The sequence below is a fragment of the Ambystoma mexicanum genome, chromosome 2p (assembly GCF_040938575.1).
Source record: "Ambystoma mexicanum isolate Mex_15411 chromosome 2p, UKY_AmexF1_1, whole genome shotgun sequence".
Classification (NCBI taxonomy): Eukaryota; Metazoa; Chordata; class Amphibia; order Caudata; family Ambystomatidae; genus Ambystoma; species Ambystoma mexicanum.
In genome coordinates, this window is record NC_090923.1 from 52,539,652 (window position 1) to 52,556,048 (window position 16,397).

General features: G+C 47.0%; 1 protein-coding gene across 5 annotated transcripts in view; it reads left to right on the top strand.

Moving 5' to 3' along the window:
* The window catches only part of SETD5 (SET domain containing 5), an 875,459-nt gene that overhangs the window by 525,013 nt on the left and 334,049 nt on the right, over window positions 1-16,397 (top strand). For all 5 annotated transcript variants that reach the window (XM_069643234.1, XM_069643237.1, XM_069643236.1 and 2 more), the window contains exon 12: window positions 5,841-5,950. In XM_069643234.1, coding sequence (XP_069499335.1) covers window positions 5,841-5,950 — 110 coding nt within the window. The remainder of the gene's footprint in view (window positions 1-5,840; window positions 5,951-16,397) is intronic.

Below are 16,397 nucleotides of genomic sequence, written 5' to 3' on the forward strand. Positions count from 1 at the left end.
TGGGGCTATAATGGCTAGCACCATTAGGATTATGACTTGGAATGTTGGAGGCTTAACAATTTCATAAAAGGCAAAAGAGTGAGCATATTCGGAGGAATAAAGTTGGGATGGCGCTACTGCAAAAAAACGCTTAGATGCACAGAAGCAGAAGAACTTTGGCGGGCTCTACATACTCGACCTATGCAAGGGGAGTCCTCATTTGGATAGCCCCCACCATACTATTCAAAGTGTTGACAGTGAAAACCGACAATGAGGGTAGGATGGTCATATTACACAGGCTATTAGATAGGTCAGTTGCCAAACAGATGGACCACGCGCCCACCCCGGCCAAGGTATTGAACTCGCTAGTGGAGCACTTTCAGCTGCAAGACCTGTGGAAAGCCGAGCATAGAGAGGAAAGGGGATATTCACACTTCTCAGCGCCACACAAGTATTACATCAGGATAGAATACTTGTTCATTGGAGTGGAACTCGAAGTTGCTTTTTAAGCATCAGAGTATTTAGATTGATTACTGTCGGACCACTCGCCGCTTGTGGCAAGATGGCGTGTTCGCCCAAAGGCCACACATTCCCACATGGAAATCGAGGAGCGAAGCGCTGCAAGATGCAGCGTTTGCTGAGCATGTCAGAAAAAGCATGGTTGAATAAGTCAAGGTAAATGAAGGGAGTGTGCAAAAGGTGGGTACAGGCTGGAAAGTGTACACCATATTTTTTAGAGGGGTAATGATGGCGTAATCGGGCGGGATGCAATAAAGGATCTGTGGAAGACTGAGGCAGAATTGAGAAAGCAGGAGTGGGAGGCCTTGACAAGCAAGGAACATCTAGACGAAATAATTGCATTGAAACAATCGGATCTAGCACAATGGGACAGGCTGGGGAGGCTTACCTATGTGGAAAGGGACCATGCGCAAGGGGATAAGCTTGGGAGGCGGGTGGCATGGCTGTGCAAGCGCAAGGTCACTAGGACTCTGATATGCTCTTAAGAACAGGGATATGGAGGAGGTGCACACGCAAGCGGGCATAAATGAAGTGTTCTTCGAATATTATAAAGCATTCTATGCGGACCATAAGGGAGGCACGGAGGACAGTCAAGATTTTCTCTGACGGATAACCCCACCCAATTTGGCAAATTCCCAAGCAAATTTTATAAGGCTTATGCTGAGACATTATGGCCAAGGTGTACAATGAGGCATTTACAGATAATATCTTGCCCGAGAGTATAGGTCATTTGTAACGCGCTTAATACCCAGAGGTATCTAAGCATGGACCCGGGGATCGAACCTGTGTTGCTCTGTGTCGACTTGCTTCCAGGGTGAGCACGTTGCCCCTGAGCTATCCTCCCCAGACAAGTGCTGCTGATCAAGCCAGATAAGATAAACAGGCCTCTGCCGAACCAAGATAGCAAGATCCTTATGGCGGTCTTGGCTAACAGACTCCGACGAGTGATTCATGTGCTGATCCACCCGGACCAGACAGGGTATGTTCCCTGGAGAAACATCTGAGAACCTCAGACGGCTCCACCATGTGATCTATAGCACAGCGGATCGGGCCTCAATGCGCAATGGCCTCATTGGACGCGACAAAGGCGTTCAACTCAGTGTATTGGGACTGGTTGTGTGCCACAATGACGAAGATGGGGAGTGGCTTGCTGTTCAAGGGATTGGTACGGTTAATATATACTAAACCAATGACCAGGGTTAGGACTGGGAAACCTGTACTGAGGCGTGGCAGCTATACTGAGGCACCAGTCAATGGTGCCCATTGTCCCCGATGCAATACATCTTGGCGGCAGAACCCATGGCAGCGTACCTGAGGCAGGAATATGGAGATATGGGCATAGATGGGGTGAAGCACGTGTATGTATGCAGACGACGTGTTATTATACGCAAGAGACTCCGAAGAGAATCTGCATATATTCTGGAGGTGTTGGAAAACTCTAGCACATTAACGGGTATCAAAATAAACAGTCATCCCTGTTCCTGCTGGCCGCCACTGCAAAGAGGTCGGGGGAGGACTTGCCAGGCCTGCCCCTGCCATTGAGCGGCACCTCTTTTAGATATTTGGGCATTAACATATACCACGGCCCTGTCCGAGAACATGTAGCAAAACAGTGTGAGCCAAAGCTGGGGCTTCAGCAACCATGGAGTTTTGGAGTAAGCTATCTGTCAATGATGGGGAGAGCAGCTTTGCTAAAAACGGTAGCGCTGCCACGACTCATGCATTGCTTCGGGAATGTCCCATATGATATTCCAAAGCAGTACTTTTGTGATTTGGAAAAGATGTGCAGGGAGTTACTGTGGCAGGAAGGGAGAAATGAGTAGCCTTGAGCACAATGCAAAGGCCGTACGACCAAGGTGGGTTAAGGGTGCTGCATTTCACGCTGCACTTCCTAGCTTGCCAACTACAGTACGTGATATGGATGGCGGCGACCCCACGGCGTAGACAGCGTTGCTGCAGCCGGCTGTACAAAACAGATACCTGAGGGACCTCTTGTGGATCCACGCCAAAGAGCAGCATGAGAACCCCTACCTAGTGAAATTAGCATCCGAATATGGCACAGGGCCTGCAGGTTCATGGGAGTAGTAGACCCTCTCACTCCACAGGTACCAATAGCTGCAATCTAGAGGGGAGGGTGGGCTGCAGGGCAATAAGAGACAAGGTGGGAGATGTGCATAGTGGCCTCAGTGAGGGACCTACGGAACGAGGGAGGGTGGAAGACATTTGAGGAATTGCAGGAAGATGCAGGTATGTACGTAGGACAGATTTTGCTGTGTAACACATCCATGGGTGTGCTGCATAGGAGATTACTAAATGACATGGAAGGGGAAATGGGAGATGTTGGGCAAAGTTTGCATTCAGTACTCTCTGGGAGCACTACACACAACTAGGACTACAGGTGTAAGCAAAACCAACCTTTTGGTATAAGTCTGTACCACACTGTTTTTGGTAGCGAGCTGAGCAGCCAGGCTTATCTCAAGAGGGAATGTGAGCTTGTAAGGGTGTTACATAAAGGTCTACAAGTGTTCAGATAGAAACCTATACTCAAGGTTTCTTGGTAAAAACACTTATTTATTTATTACACAATCATAAATCATTCACTAAATGAATCAACCAATATCTCACAAATTATGCTACAATACTGATTACTAAGCAGTTGAGCTCCCTTGAAGTAGGAGCAAAACAGCATTGAAGTAGGAGCAAAAAAGCATAAGTTAATAAAATTAATATTAGTTACTCTAAAACAGTGCAAATAGTTTGAGTTCACCAGAGGAGTTGATTCAACGCAATAGGTAGTCCAAAGTCAATGAGCTAGTGTCTTGTATAAGTAAAAACGGTTCTGGTATTTAAAATGGAAGTCTTTGCCACAGTTCTTAAAAGTAGTTCACGGAAGAAAGGTTCATATGTCGGGTCACAAGCGGGTTAGGCCTGCAAGTTGCCAAAGTTGTACGCACTTTCGCAGTGAGTTAAGTTCTCTCAGTCAGGTTTTCACAGTACCTTATATTGAAGTAAAAGATGCAACTGAAGACTTATGTTTGTGGCAGTTCCTGCAGATCTCGCTGTTCCTGAGCCTCAGTCGTGGGGACAAGAGGGAGGACGTTGGGGACTGGTCACAAAGCTGGCAAATCTTAGATTCCGGTTGCTGTTCTTCAAGCAATCAAACTGATGTCCTTCCCCCTGGCTAATCCTAACCAGCTCAGAGAATGGTATCCAGGTGGGTTACCAGTTGATTGGTCCCAGCAACTTAAAGGAAGAAGTTGTCCTTGAAGGGGCTTCTCTGTCGCGATGAACCTGGTGATTCGGACCTGCAGCAGGGCTCCACCAGGCAAATCAACGGTCCAGTAGTTGCAGCAGCTGTCCTCTTCCTGTTCGTCTTTGGTTCTTTCGTTCCAGTGGTCGACTCTGCCTTCAAATCCAAAAGATTTGCCTTTTGAACAGTTTTCTCCCATTCATTACAGCCTAGCTGCCACTCGCCCAGCAGGGTGGCTGTCCTTGCCGGACAGTCAGCCAACCACGCCACGGTGCATTTGAGTCTCCTAGGAGACTAAGCACAGTGAGCTTCGGGCACCTCCCTCACTTCCTGCCCACCCCAGACACTTAGGTGCCAGAGACGGGCTTCAGTCCTGAATCCCGCCAAAGGCATAGAAACAAAGAGACCAAACCTGGGTTGGCGCGCAGAGACAAACTCTAGAAGGACATTTCCAAAAAGAAATGGCGAAAAAAGGACTGGGACCTAAACAAAGGGGGTTTAGGCGCCATCTTGAAAAACATGGCTCACCCGATTTTTTATTTTTTTTTATTTTATTTTTTTAGCTACCGGTGTTCGTGGTCAGGAAAAATCATGGTAGTTCATTGTAAAATCACTGCCACCAGCCATTTCGATAGGAAATGGTAGCATTTGACTGCTACACGAGTATCTAGACACAGGAGATACCAGGTAGCCCCTACCTCACTCTATAGGAAGATAGTGTGTGCTGGCTCTAGGAATTTAAATAGATTAGTAAAGTCAATTTAACCTTACATTCTCTAGGAAACAGTTTATCCCAGAGAAGCCTTGGGACAGCCTAAAATGCTTCCCTGTGTCATTGCACGGAGGGTACTCTGTGAAAACACATGAATAGATGATGCCTATGTAGTTATCTAAAACCCCTTAATCAAAGAACACGAGTAAAGCACACATCAAAATACATGAGTGAGTGGGGGAAAAAAGGCTCCCACTCTTTCCAGGTAAATAAATCCTCAAAATGCAGCAAAGTTGCTGGGAGTCCCTAAGGTGAAGAGAATTAGCACATTTATGGGAATTCTCCCAAAACAGGAGACAAAGGCCTTGAGATGTTGCTGACAGTGGTGCAAGGTGGACCCGCAGTCTCCAGGATCTGCGAGATCTTGAGAAGCCGAACCTTGCAAGCTGAACTGAAATGTAAAGGGACGTGTGAACTGGAACTGAGGAAGATGTTTGAGGATAAAGAATGGGTAGAAATAAAATTTATCCACAAAAAGGTTTCCAGGAACGCTAGGTTACAACTAATATAGATGTATGTAGTAGAGAGGGCATATCTCCCGGACGCTGTTAGTTCTACCTTTTAAAGGGGCCAGAAGACAAGGATGTCCTGAAATGCAGAGCAGTAGGATTCGGGCTCATACATATGTTCTGGGAGTGCCTGGTAGTACAGGGCTTCTGGAGGAAGATAGCAGAACGGGGTGGCCCAAGGAGGTATAGACTTGGATGGTGAGACACCGGAGGCCTGCATGCTGGGCAGATAAAAGAAAAGTGTTAAAGACGGGCTGCTGACCAAACTCAAAGACTTGATGTATATAGTGGCCAAATGCAGTATAGCCATAGGGTGGAAACACATGAGAGAACAGTGTGACCAAGTGGTGGAAGGAACTGTAACAGTGGTGTATAGCAGAAACAGGGGTGTTGGAGAAGGCACTTACGGGGCAAGGTGCAGAGACAGGAATGGACATACAAAGATGGATTGTGCTGATGGTAACAGTGTTTGCGTATAAAAACGAAGGGGTGATTGAGCGTGAATCTGATGTGGTCGATGCAGAAAGAGTAATTATTTGACTAAGAAGGTTAGGTAGGCTGTGTGGGGAGAAGGGTATGTACTAGTAGCTGGGGTAGATGAACACATACACTAAACGAATGCTGTATCTCATGATAGTACTTGTTTTTGTTTATGGTTAAAAAATTCAATACTTTTTTTTTTTAAACATTACATGGGATAGATGTGTTCATCTAGCCAGTTATGAAAGGGTTTCTTTGCACACCGAAAGAATGCATTTTTTCCTGTATTATCCATTCTATATTATAAGTACCTCTCCATTTGTTTCCAAAGGTGCGTCATTTGATAGCTGATGGAATGGTGCACCTTTGCATATATGCTCTTGCTTCTATCGCCAAGGACTCTGAAGTCACCATTGCATTCGACTTCGATTACAGTAACTGGTAAGTCCATCGTGATAGCTCCTCTGCAAAGTCTTGTTTTATCATTTTTAAGCACTTTTTACATTTGTCTTATTGCAGAAATTGCATACCTGCTGCATTTAGTCCTCCCCTTTGGTGGCCACTTCAGACCACAGTATTTGGGAAGGGCTTTCATTACTGTTGCAATTTCTTGATGCATAATCACTGAGCTATAGAACTGTTTTTGCTGAACAGGTTTCTAAAAACCAAGATGTACATTTTGTTCTGCTGCCTTTGTTTTGCACATCGGTCTTGAGATTTTTGTAAAACCATATCATGAAGAGAAGTTGAAGCATTTGTTTTGGCCATGTGAAGTCACCAGTCAAGCCGATTAATGTTTTTTTCAAGACAAGTGTTGTGACTGTTAGAATTAACAAAATTGACAAATGCTGACACAAATGTATACAAATATGCTGTTCACTTAACCCACCTCCATTATGTAAAAACTATACATGTATATACTGCTACGTCCCATTCCCCTTTCCTCCATGCTGTATGGGCGTCCCTCACTAGGGACAGGAGACGGAACCTTTTCACCAGAAAAAATCTCCTTCCCTTTTAATTTAGAGGCGCGCAAGGGTGCGGCCCTGGGAGTATGCGCTCCCCTGACTCTGCCCACTGGTGCACTCCTCAGTCCCCTTTTCTGCATCGACGGGAACGGACTGCTTTAACCAGCGATCCTGGGTTTGACTTCGGCCTTGTAATTCTACGCGCTCTTCCCCAGATACTGTCTTCTTCTTTTGTCTTCTGTTTTTTGTTCTTAATCAGGTACTCGGTCCTCTGGCGCCACAATCCTCCCCGGCATATGACGTCAGCGTGCTTCAGCAGGTGTCCAGCCTGCGAGGTGCTCTTCCCTATATCTGTGCCCCCTGCGCTGTTAGCCTCCGCTGCCTTGTTCCCGATCACGGCTGACAGGGTTGTACCACATGTGATGCGCTTACATCATGCGCTCTGAAGAACAGCTTAACTCGGTGGCGGGAGCTCTCCAAGAAGTCTCCTCAAGAACTTCGTCAGACACAAGTCAAGGCCCATTTTAGGGCCACTTTCTTCCATCGGATCCTGCAAGGGCGACTCCTTCCCAAGGAAACACCCGAGTGAGAGGGACCATTAAGGTTCTCACACTGGCACAGGTACTGAGGCTGATTCTGCTACTGGCCATCAGGCCAAGGGGTCGCTATGAACTGGACCTTCAAGCCCATTAAGATGAAATAGCAATACCCTTGAGATAGATGGGGATGCAAAATATCATTCAAACATCAATAATCGAAACAGCTCGGGTAGTTGGTAAAAGGATTACTTTTAATATCAATTATCTAAAACAGGGAGTACAAAGGACATCAGACGTCTCATGATCTCAAAGCATTTCATAAAAAATCGCACTTTTATACTAAATATTCGTCATTGATGATGTTAACCTGTATCGGTAACGTCATCCTACATGGCAAAACTTAAAAACCTACAGGTGAATGTGACCGGGTCTAAACAGATCTAGTTATACGATCCATATTCGTTTGGGCAGTTAAATAAAGTGATGGGCTTCTTAACATCAAGTGGGGCAACTAAGCCCATCCCTAAAATGTCACTGAATATCACTTAATATACGTTTAATTGGCTACACAACTATAGGACCCTTGATCATGCAGTCTTCTATCATTGGTTACTTTCTAACCTCCGTCAGTACCCACAGGCTGAGCGTCCAGGTGCAGATGAGCTAGTCTAAGTTTCTCACCAATTAGCATTACCATCCTTCATCACCTTAGTGGTCTGCCGTCAATTAGGGCTTTGAACTCGTCCTTGGAAATGTTCCTTGCTACTGAAGAATTCTTGGGAGTGAAGGCACACTCTGCTCTTGTGCGTAGGTGTGACCATCATGCTCGTCCAGCTTCTCTTCCCCACGTGACTGAAGACCCCGAAATTGAGCTTTCAGTGTATTTAAATGCTATTTTCGAATAGACCCCTGAAGTCTTCTTGTTTCCCATCCATGCCTTCTGAACAGGAAGCTTGTTCTGTCACACAATTTTATATCAAGTATCAGCTCACTCCAGTCTGATAAGGCCTTGGCTTCTTGTCTCATCCAACCAAAAGACCACGTGGAAACGTCTTGTCGAGCGTGCAGGCTCTTCAAGCCAAAGACATTAAAGCACCGCTCCGCGAAACGCTGGGCCCACTACGGCAGGCAGCTCGAGGCCATGGAGGTGGAAGGCGCCTTTAGCGATGGCAGTGACGCCGTCCTTTCGGACGGCGACTGAGTAGCTCCAGCTACTGAAGCGCAGGCCCCTGACCCCGTAGGACAGGCCGGTGGCCATGATATGGGGACTACACCCGGCGGCGGTAGCGTTACAAAGACACACACCACTAAGCACATAAGCCCAGGTCGAGATGCGACACATGCGTCGAGTGTCCAACGTTCGACACCCAGGGAAAGGTCCGCTAAATCCTGGTCCTCTGGGCAATCTCGCTCGATCGCCACACGACATGGCCCAACCGTCGAAAGACGGCAAGGGTGTCGCTCGCAAAACTCCCTCTGAAGGTTGATCGTTTGTGGACAAGGCCTCGGGCCTACCCGCATCTGAAATTTGTCACTGCATCGGATAATGTAGCAGGCCCCATAAAGTCAAACACTCCCCTCGGCCCCGGGGGAGAGGGGGGGACGTCCTAAAAAGACCTCTAAAACTTCTCATAGGGACAAGAGCCCTCCTAGGGGAAAAACACCTCAGGAGATGATGCCTAAACAATCCAGGCCCATAGAAACCGTAGAGTCTAGGCCTAAAGTAGTACCTCCCACAGATGAGGATTTGGGATTACCACATGGCCAAATTATTTGAACCTCCGGCCAGACTCCTACCCAGCCCCAACTTTAATATTATCCACTTTTCCAACAAAAATGCATTTAACTCCAAACATCACACTAACAGCCACACTATGAATGCCACCGCTGAGCAGTGCGCGGCTCCTCACCCCAAGACCTCTGACCCCACACTGCAAGCAACGGCTCCCATATACCACCGCTCAAGGGCGCCCTACTAAACACCAGGTCCTTGGTAGCACATGCCACAGAAATTGCAAATCTGATCCTAGCCAATAACCTAGACTTTCTCGCCTTAACCGAGACATGGCTACATGCTGCAGCTTGACCTTTACTCACGTTAGCAGAGCCCGATGGTTACACTATCCTCAGACAAGAGACATGAGTCCCGAGGAGGAATTATCGCCATCTTGAAATCTAGCCTCGCCATGAGACTTGACCCTTTACATAATCTCCAATCCTGTGAAACGCTCAAATGACCACTGGCCAACTCCCAAACCTTAACTTTACCCCTTATTGATCGACCACCTGGACCCATTGGTGTATTCGAGGAGGACATTTCCTCCATACTCTAACAACCTCAAACTCCTCGCATGTTCTTCTCCTTGGTGACTTCAATCTGGGATTCATCGATCATCTTGATAAACCTGCCTTGATCATTGCCACTATCCTGACTGAACTCGCCCTACTCCAAAGGGTAGCTGACTACAACTGTCTCGCTAACATCACTTCATCCCCCTTCTAACCATTACAGACCACTCTCCTGTCTTGAGTTCACCACCACCAGACCTCTCTCCACCACGATCCCCACCGCCCCGTCCCCCACCCTAACTAGAAGCAAAAAACATTACCGCTGAAAGGCTCATCCTAGCCATCCTTCCCACTGTCAACGCCCTTCCAGACAGCTCCGATCCTGAAACACTGGTCAATGAGACGATAAAATCATGGCAAAATTGCTAGATGTTATTGCCCCGCTCAAACTGAGACCTAGTAAACCCAAAACCCTCCTGAACAAATGGTTTACCCCATACCTAAAAGTTCGAAGACAAAAAAAAAATCTACGAGGCCGCCTGGCGCCTAGTCCCATCAGAAGCTAACACAACTAAACTCATTAAGATCTCCCCCCTCTACAAAAAAGAAATTTGCCTGGCCAAAAAAGAATACTACAACACCCAGATCTCACAAGCCAACTCAAGTGTTGGGGAGAATTCTCTGTTAAGGCTAATTTCCCAAACCTAGTGAGTCCCCCAGCAGCTTTGTTGGATTTTTGGGGTTTATTTTTTTCTTCTGCTAAGAGTGTGAGACTTGTTTTCTCCCACTCTTAGGCATGATTTGAGAATGTCCTTTGACTATGTAATGTGTTTTATCGGCTATGGGGTCTTTTACTCCATAGGGCTTCATGTGTTTCTGGTATGTGTTACACAGCACCCTCAGTGCAGTAATACAGGGGTGTCATAATGACCCCCCAAACATAGACTCCATACCCTGGGACTGACTACTGTCTCCCAGGGCATGTAAAGTCACCATTGGCTTTACTAGTCTCAAATTGTGAACCGAACCAGTACAAACCATCATATTCTGGAAGTACTGGTAGGGGTAATTCGATTGCCCCTGGGTCTGTTTTCCAAGGGGGCACTGTCCAGTTCCCCCCTTGTCGGGTTCCTGGCTGGTGGCAGTGGATACCACGCAAAATATTCCTCCAGAATATTTCCTATGGGATTTTCCCATTCATTTTAAACGCACCACTTTTTGGTACAATGTTAAAGATACCATTGGGTTATTTATTTAATACTGATTCCCCGGTTGGGTCTTTTTGCCAGGACTCGGTTTTAAAATGGCGTGTTTGTTCGCCTCTGTTACTCCAACCCAAGTCGAGCCCATTGTTCCTCTTTTTGGCGGGCTTCTACACAGAAGCCTCCAAAAGTGGTGCCACTCTGTCTGGGTCTACAGGATGTGAGGGAGGGGGGGTTTAGGCACCCTGGACTGAGTTGCCTCGGCAACTCAAGTCGCACTCTTGTGTGATTGGCCCAGTGGTGAGCCGCCCGGCTCACCACTTAGCATGTTTGAGTGAAAGCTAGGACTGATGAATGGGGCATAAAAGCAGGGCTTTTGGGACTGGAACTTCAGAAGTCGCCACAGGACCAAAAAATCTGAAGAGGGAGAAGCTGAGCTGACCTGCAACGACGACACCACCGGTGGAGCCCTGCTGAACCGTCTCACCACTTCCCAACGACCGAGAAGATCTTCATCCCGGAGAGTCTTCTTCCTCTGAACTGGTGGGGATAACCAGTTCACCCTCTCATTCACCTTCCTGGATCGTCTCGTGGTCAAATCGCCCGTGCCAAGCACCCCGGCGGCCGGATAGCCACGCTTCACCACTACCGTGAATAAAAGGGTAGTACCGTTTAACCGGGAAACTCTGCGGCTGGTTTCTTCCCTGGCAGTGCAACGACCTTCAGCTTTCCTCCATGTCGAGAGCTTCTCTTCCCCTGGACAAAGCACAGACTTGCACCCGCTGCCAGGAACAACTGCCCTCCCTGGAGCTTTCTCACCATTTCAGTTACTGTGTCCTGCCTGGTCTCCCTTGCAACAGACTGTTCAAGATGTCCCGTAAATCCTTGACTTTCTATCCTGGGGTGACCTGGGACCTGCTAACTTTTCCTGACTTGATCCAACCCTTTTTGAACTATCTGCAAAGACCCTTTAAAGTACTATTCAACTGTGTGATCTTGGACACATTCTGCCTTGCTCTCTAAGAGTGGGCCTGGCCTATGACTTTCTTGCTCCTCAGTAGACTGCCTTTTCTGACTTGCACTGGTTCTCTTAAAGTGTTGGTATTGTGTATTTTCCTAATTCTGCTTTTTCCCCCTCCCTTTTTTTTAAACTAATTTATTAGAGTGCCATCTTGGGTTAAGCGCTCACCTCTGTCTGTAAATAAGTGGTGTTTTTACTAAGACTTGTTCAATAAGTAATCTGGGATGTATATATATTAATAGTGACTGTTTGAAATTGCTTGCCATATTAGTGTTAGTGTATGTTACAAAGTGTGTTTTTTAATAAATAATTATATACCTTTATACCCAAGCTCTAGTCAGTTTTTGCTTGTGCTACTTTATTTTAGTACCTATCTTGTACACTCTATATAGTGTCTCTCTCTCTCTCTCTCTCTCTCTCTCTCGAGAGAGAGAGAGAGAGAGAGAGAGAGAGAAGTCTGGCTGCTCAGCCACAGCTACCAGGTAAATCTGGGTGGTACAGACTGCTACCAATTGGGTTTACTGCCAACACCTGTAGTCTTAAGCCTTTTGCAGTGGTCCCTAAGGGAACTGCACAGGTGTCTGCCTAACAGTACCCAAAAAGGATTTAACCATGCGCCCTGTACTAGATCTGCACCCAGCGAACAAACTTGTCAAACCTCAAAAATTTCATATGGTGCTTTCACAGGGAGATTATATGGCAACACTGGACATGAAAGATGCACACTTTCATATTTTAATGTTGCCAGTGCACAGGAAATACCTCAGGTTCATGATAGAGGGCAAACACTACCAGTTGAAGGTGCTACCCTTTGGCATAGCGTCAGCGCCGAGGGTATGCACGAAAGTAGTGGCTGCGCCGGTTGTCCATCCCAGTATACCCGTACCTTGACGATTGGCTCATAACAGGGCATTCCTACGAGACATGCTTCTCAAATACACAAGACTGTAGACCTTTTGTTCCAACTGGGCTTCTCCATCAACGAGAAGTAGGCCAGCCTAGTCCCCAGCCAGGTCAAGCAATTCCTAGGGGCTCTAATTCCAACAAAGGACGGCCTCGTCTTCTCCAACGAGAGGGTCCAAAATATGCTGTTTCAGATCCCTCAATATGTAGCCGGTCGAGAGGTGACGGTACGCAAAGCAATGCGATTGCTAGGAATGATGGCGTCATGTATGTATTTGGTACCTCACGTGTGATTGTGTCCAATGCAAGAGTGGCTCAACAGCCAGTGGTGTCAGGCCAGCGGACAATGGGACGATCTAGTGGTGGTCTCGCAGGCCCTGGTTCTCTCGCTGCGGTGGCGGTGGAAGGAAAACCTTGTAATAGGGAAACCAATCGCCACCCCCGCAGTGGAAGCCACTCTAACCAGACGCATCCCTCACAGGATGGGGAGCTCATCTATCCCATCAGACTGCACACAGAGTTTGGACTCCAAGTGTAGCATCCAAACACATTTGCTGGAACTACTGGCGGTCTTCAAGGCACTGAAGGCCTTCCAGGCACACCTTCAAGGGAAGACAGTGCTGGTCCTCACGGACAGCACCACAGCCATGTACTACCTGAACAAGCAAGGGGGCATTCACTCGCCAGGACTGTCCAAGCTGTCCCAGAACATCTGGAAGTTGGCTCTCAGACACATGTTCCTGTTATCACAACATGTACCAGGGGAACTCGATCTGCTGGCAGACGAGCTCAGCAGAGACTTCCCTCTGCCCGCAGAGCACGAATGGCGATTACGAGAAGACATCGTCTGACGTTTTCGCACAATGGGGCTTCCCAGAAAAAGATCTGTTTGCAACTCTGGAGAACACCCAATGCCGAGATTATGCCTCCAGGTACCCCAAGAACCGCTCCAAGGGGAAGGGTCTCTGGATAACATGGTCAGGGAAATGTGTTAACGCTTTTCCCCAGACTCCCCTGCTCAACAAGATGGTGCACAAGATGCACCAGGAACCAGTTACCATGATACTAGTGGGCCCGGCAACCCTGATTCGCTCACCTAATGGAGATGTCACTGTCTCCACCTGTGAGACTTCCCTGCCCGTACTACATGCTGTCACAGGACGGGGCCACAACGCTGCACCCATGCCCAGACACTCGACTTAGCAGCCTGGCTCCTGAAGTCATAGAATTCAGACATTTGCAACTCCATCAAAGATGCATGGACATCCTTAAAGAGGCAAGGAAACCAAACACTCGTTACTGCTACTCTAGCAAGTGGAAACGGTTCGTCATCTAGTGTAGGGTAAAAAGCATCAACCCCGTTGACTGCTCTCCCACACAAATTGTTCTTTACCTAACTCACTTATTAGACACAGGGTTAGTTTTTAATTCTATTAAAGTTCATGTAGCTGCACTTTCCGCATACACAACGTCCCAACATAAAGTTTCATGGTGGAAAGTTCCAGTTATCAAAGCTTTCATGGAGGGATTAAAAAGAATCCACCCTCCTGTATCTAACCCAGCTCCCGGATGGGACCTAAATGTGGTACTAACCAGGCTCATGGGCTCCCCCTTCGAACCCATGCACAAAGCAACACTTAAGAACCTCACTCTTAAAACTGCTTTCTTAATAGCCATCACCTCCATTAGGAGAGTAAGTGAACACAAGCACACTCTATACTAGACCCCTTTGTAACAGTTCACAAGGATAAGGTGGTTCTATGCACACATCCTAGTTTTGCACCTAAATTCATTTCTAAATTCTATGTCAACCAGTCTATAGAACTACCAACGTTCTTTAAAAACCCATCAAACTTGGGAGAAAAAGGCCTGCATACACTTGATGTGCGCAGAGCGGTCATGTTTTATATGGAAAGAACTAGACCACTGAGAAAAACTAATCAGTTCTTTGTCTCGGTGGCGGCAGGAAAAGGAGATGGTTTCAAAATCCACTATATCTAGATGGATTGTCCAATGCATCACTCTGTTACACTCTTGCAGAGAGAACTACCCTTCAAGCCAAGAGCACATTCTACTCGAGGCACTGGGGCTTCCATAGCATTCATTGCAAATGTCCCTCTTGAGTCCATTTGCAAAGCAGCAACCTGGAGTTCTGTACACACCTTTACAAAACACTGTCTCGATGCCCATTCTAGAACTGAATCCCAGGTGGGACAAGCAGTATTAAGACATATTTTCTATATTGTTCCTTCTCTCAACCCACCTCCCACTCCAGGTACTGCTTGCTAGTCTATGCACAGCATGTGATTCTGAGTAGGTTAACAAGCATCAGAAGACATGCATTACTTACCGTAAAAGAATTTCTGATTGTATCTGCTTAGATTCACATGCGCCAACCCTTCCTCCCCACTCGGATGGAAAGAACATGGGCGTCTTACTACTTTCTCTCTTTCCTGTACTCACTCACAAGAAGGCTCCCTCAGGGCAGAAAAAATACAAACGGAGGGACCTCAAAGCGTGAGGGATTTTGGGTACACTGCACGTCACTATAGGGATAGTATTACAGACACGCCTAAGTCGACGTCCCCTTTTCGACTACGAAAAACAAAATGCAATGCTCCGCAGTGACCACTGGATGTCAGACTATGCACAGCATCTGAATCTAAGCAGATACAATCATCAGAAATGCTTTTACGGTAAGTAATGCATGTCATATTTATTCAACTGACTTCCTTATGCCAAAGAAAGATCTAACATTGCCCCCAGTATTAGATTTGCGCCCTGCGAACAAATGTCAAGCCCCAAAAGTTCTGCATGACTACGCTACAAGAGGTAATCCCTCTAATAAAAAGGATTACATGGCAACACTGGATATGAAAGATGCCTATTTTCATATTTCAATGTTCCCAGCGCACAGAAGATTCTCGCGTTTCAAGCTAGCGAACCAGCAATACCAATTCAAGGTGCTGACCTTTGGAATAGCCTCTGCTCCAAGGGTATTCACAAAGGTACTGGCGGTGGTGGCGGCACACCTGTGCAGGGAGGCAATCCCAGTGTACCCTTACCTGGACTGGCTCATTACAGGGGAATCGCCCTTGATTTGCAGACAAAACATTCAGAGAACAATCAACCTCTTTCAATTGGGCTTCTCCATCAACGAGAAAGTCAAGCCTAGTGCCAAGCACTTAAAAGCAGTTCCTAGGAGCTGTCTTAAATACAGAGGAGGGGTTGGTCTTTCCATTAGAGGAAAGAGTAAAAAAGTGTTACTGCAAATACCACATTATCAGGCCGACCACCAGATAAGGGTGCGCAAATCTATGCGTTTGTTTATTTGTATAGGTTCTGGTGGCAGGTTTCATGGTGAATTTTTATTAGCTAGATATGGTGATGCTAGGTAATTAAGGGACTTGTATCTGAGGTAGATGGTTTTCAAGTCAATTTTCTGGCGTATGGAGAGCCACTTGCAGGATTTCCTAGCAGCGGAGATATGCTCTCGCCTGGGAATGTTGAGGGCTGCGAGCAGAGCGTTATTTTGTAGTACCTGTAGTTTGTTGATTACGGATTGGTTAGCACCTAGGTACAGGCTGTTGCAGTAGTCCAGTTTAGATTGTATGAGGGCTCTGGCGAGAGTGAGGCAGCTATTGGGTGATAGGAAAGGTCTGCTGGCCCTTATGAGCTTGCCGGTATAGGCCGAGGCGATCATATTAGTTTGTTTGGAGAGGTTAGTGTTGGCATCCAGGTAGAAGCCGAGAGTTTTCACGCTTTTGGCAATAGGGGTGGTGTGACCATCGATTGTGATGTTGTTGTACCTGGGACTAAGCTTGGTCAGGTTGCTGGGGGAGCCGACGATTAGGAGCTCAGTCTTCTCATCATTCAGGCAGAGGCCATGAGAGGCCATCCATGCCTGAATGATGGAGAATATTTCGTTGATATGGGTGACGTCTGCTTGGTAGTTGCCTGTGATGG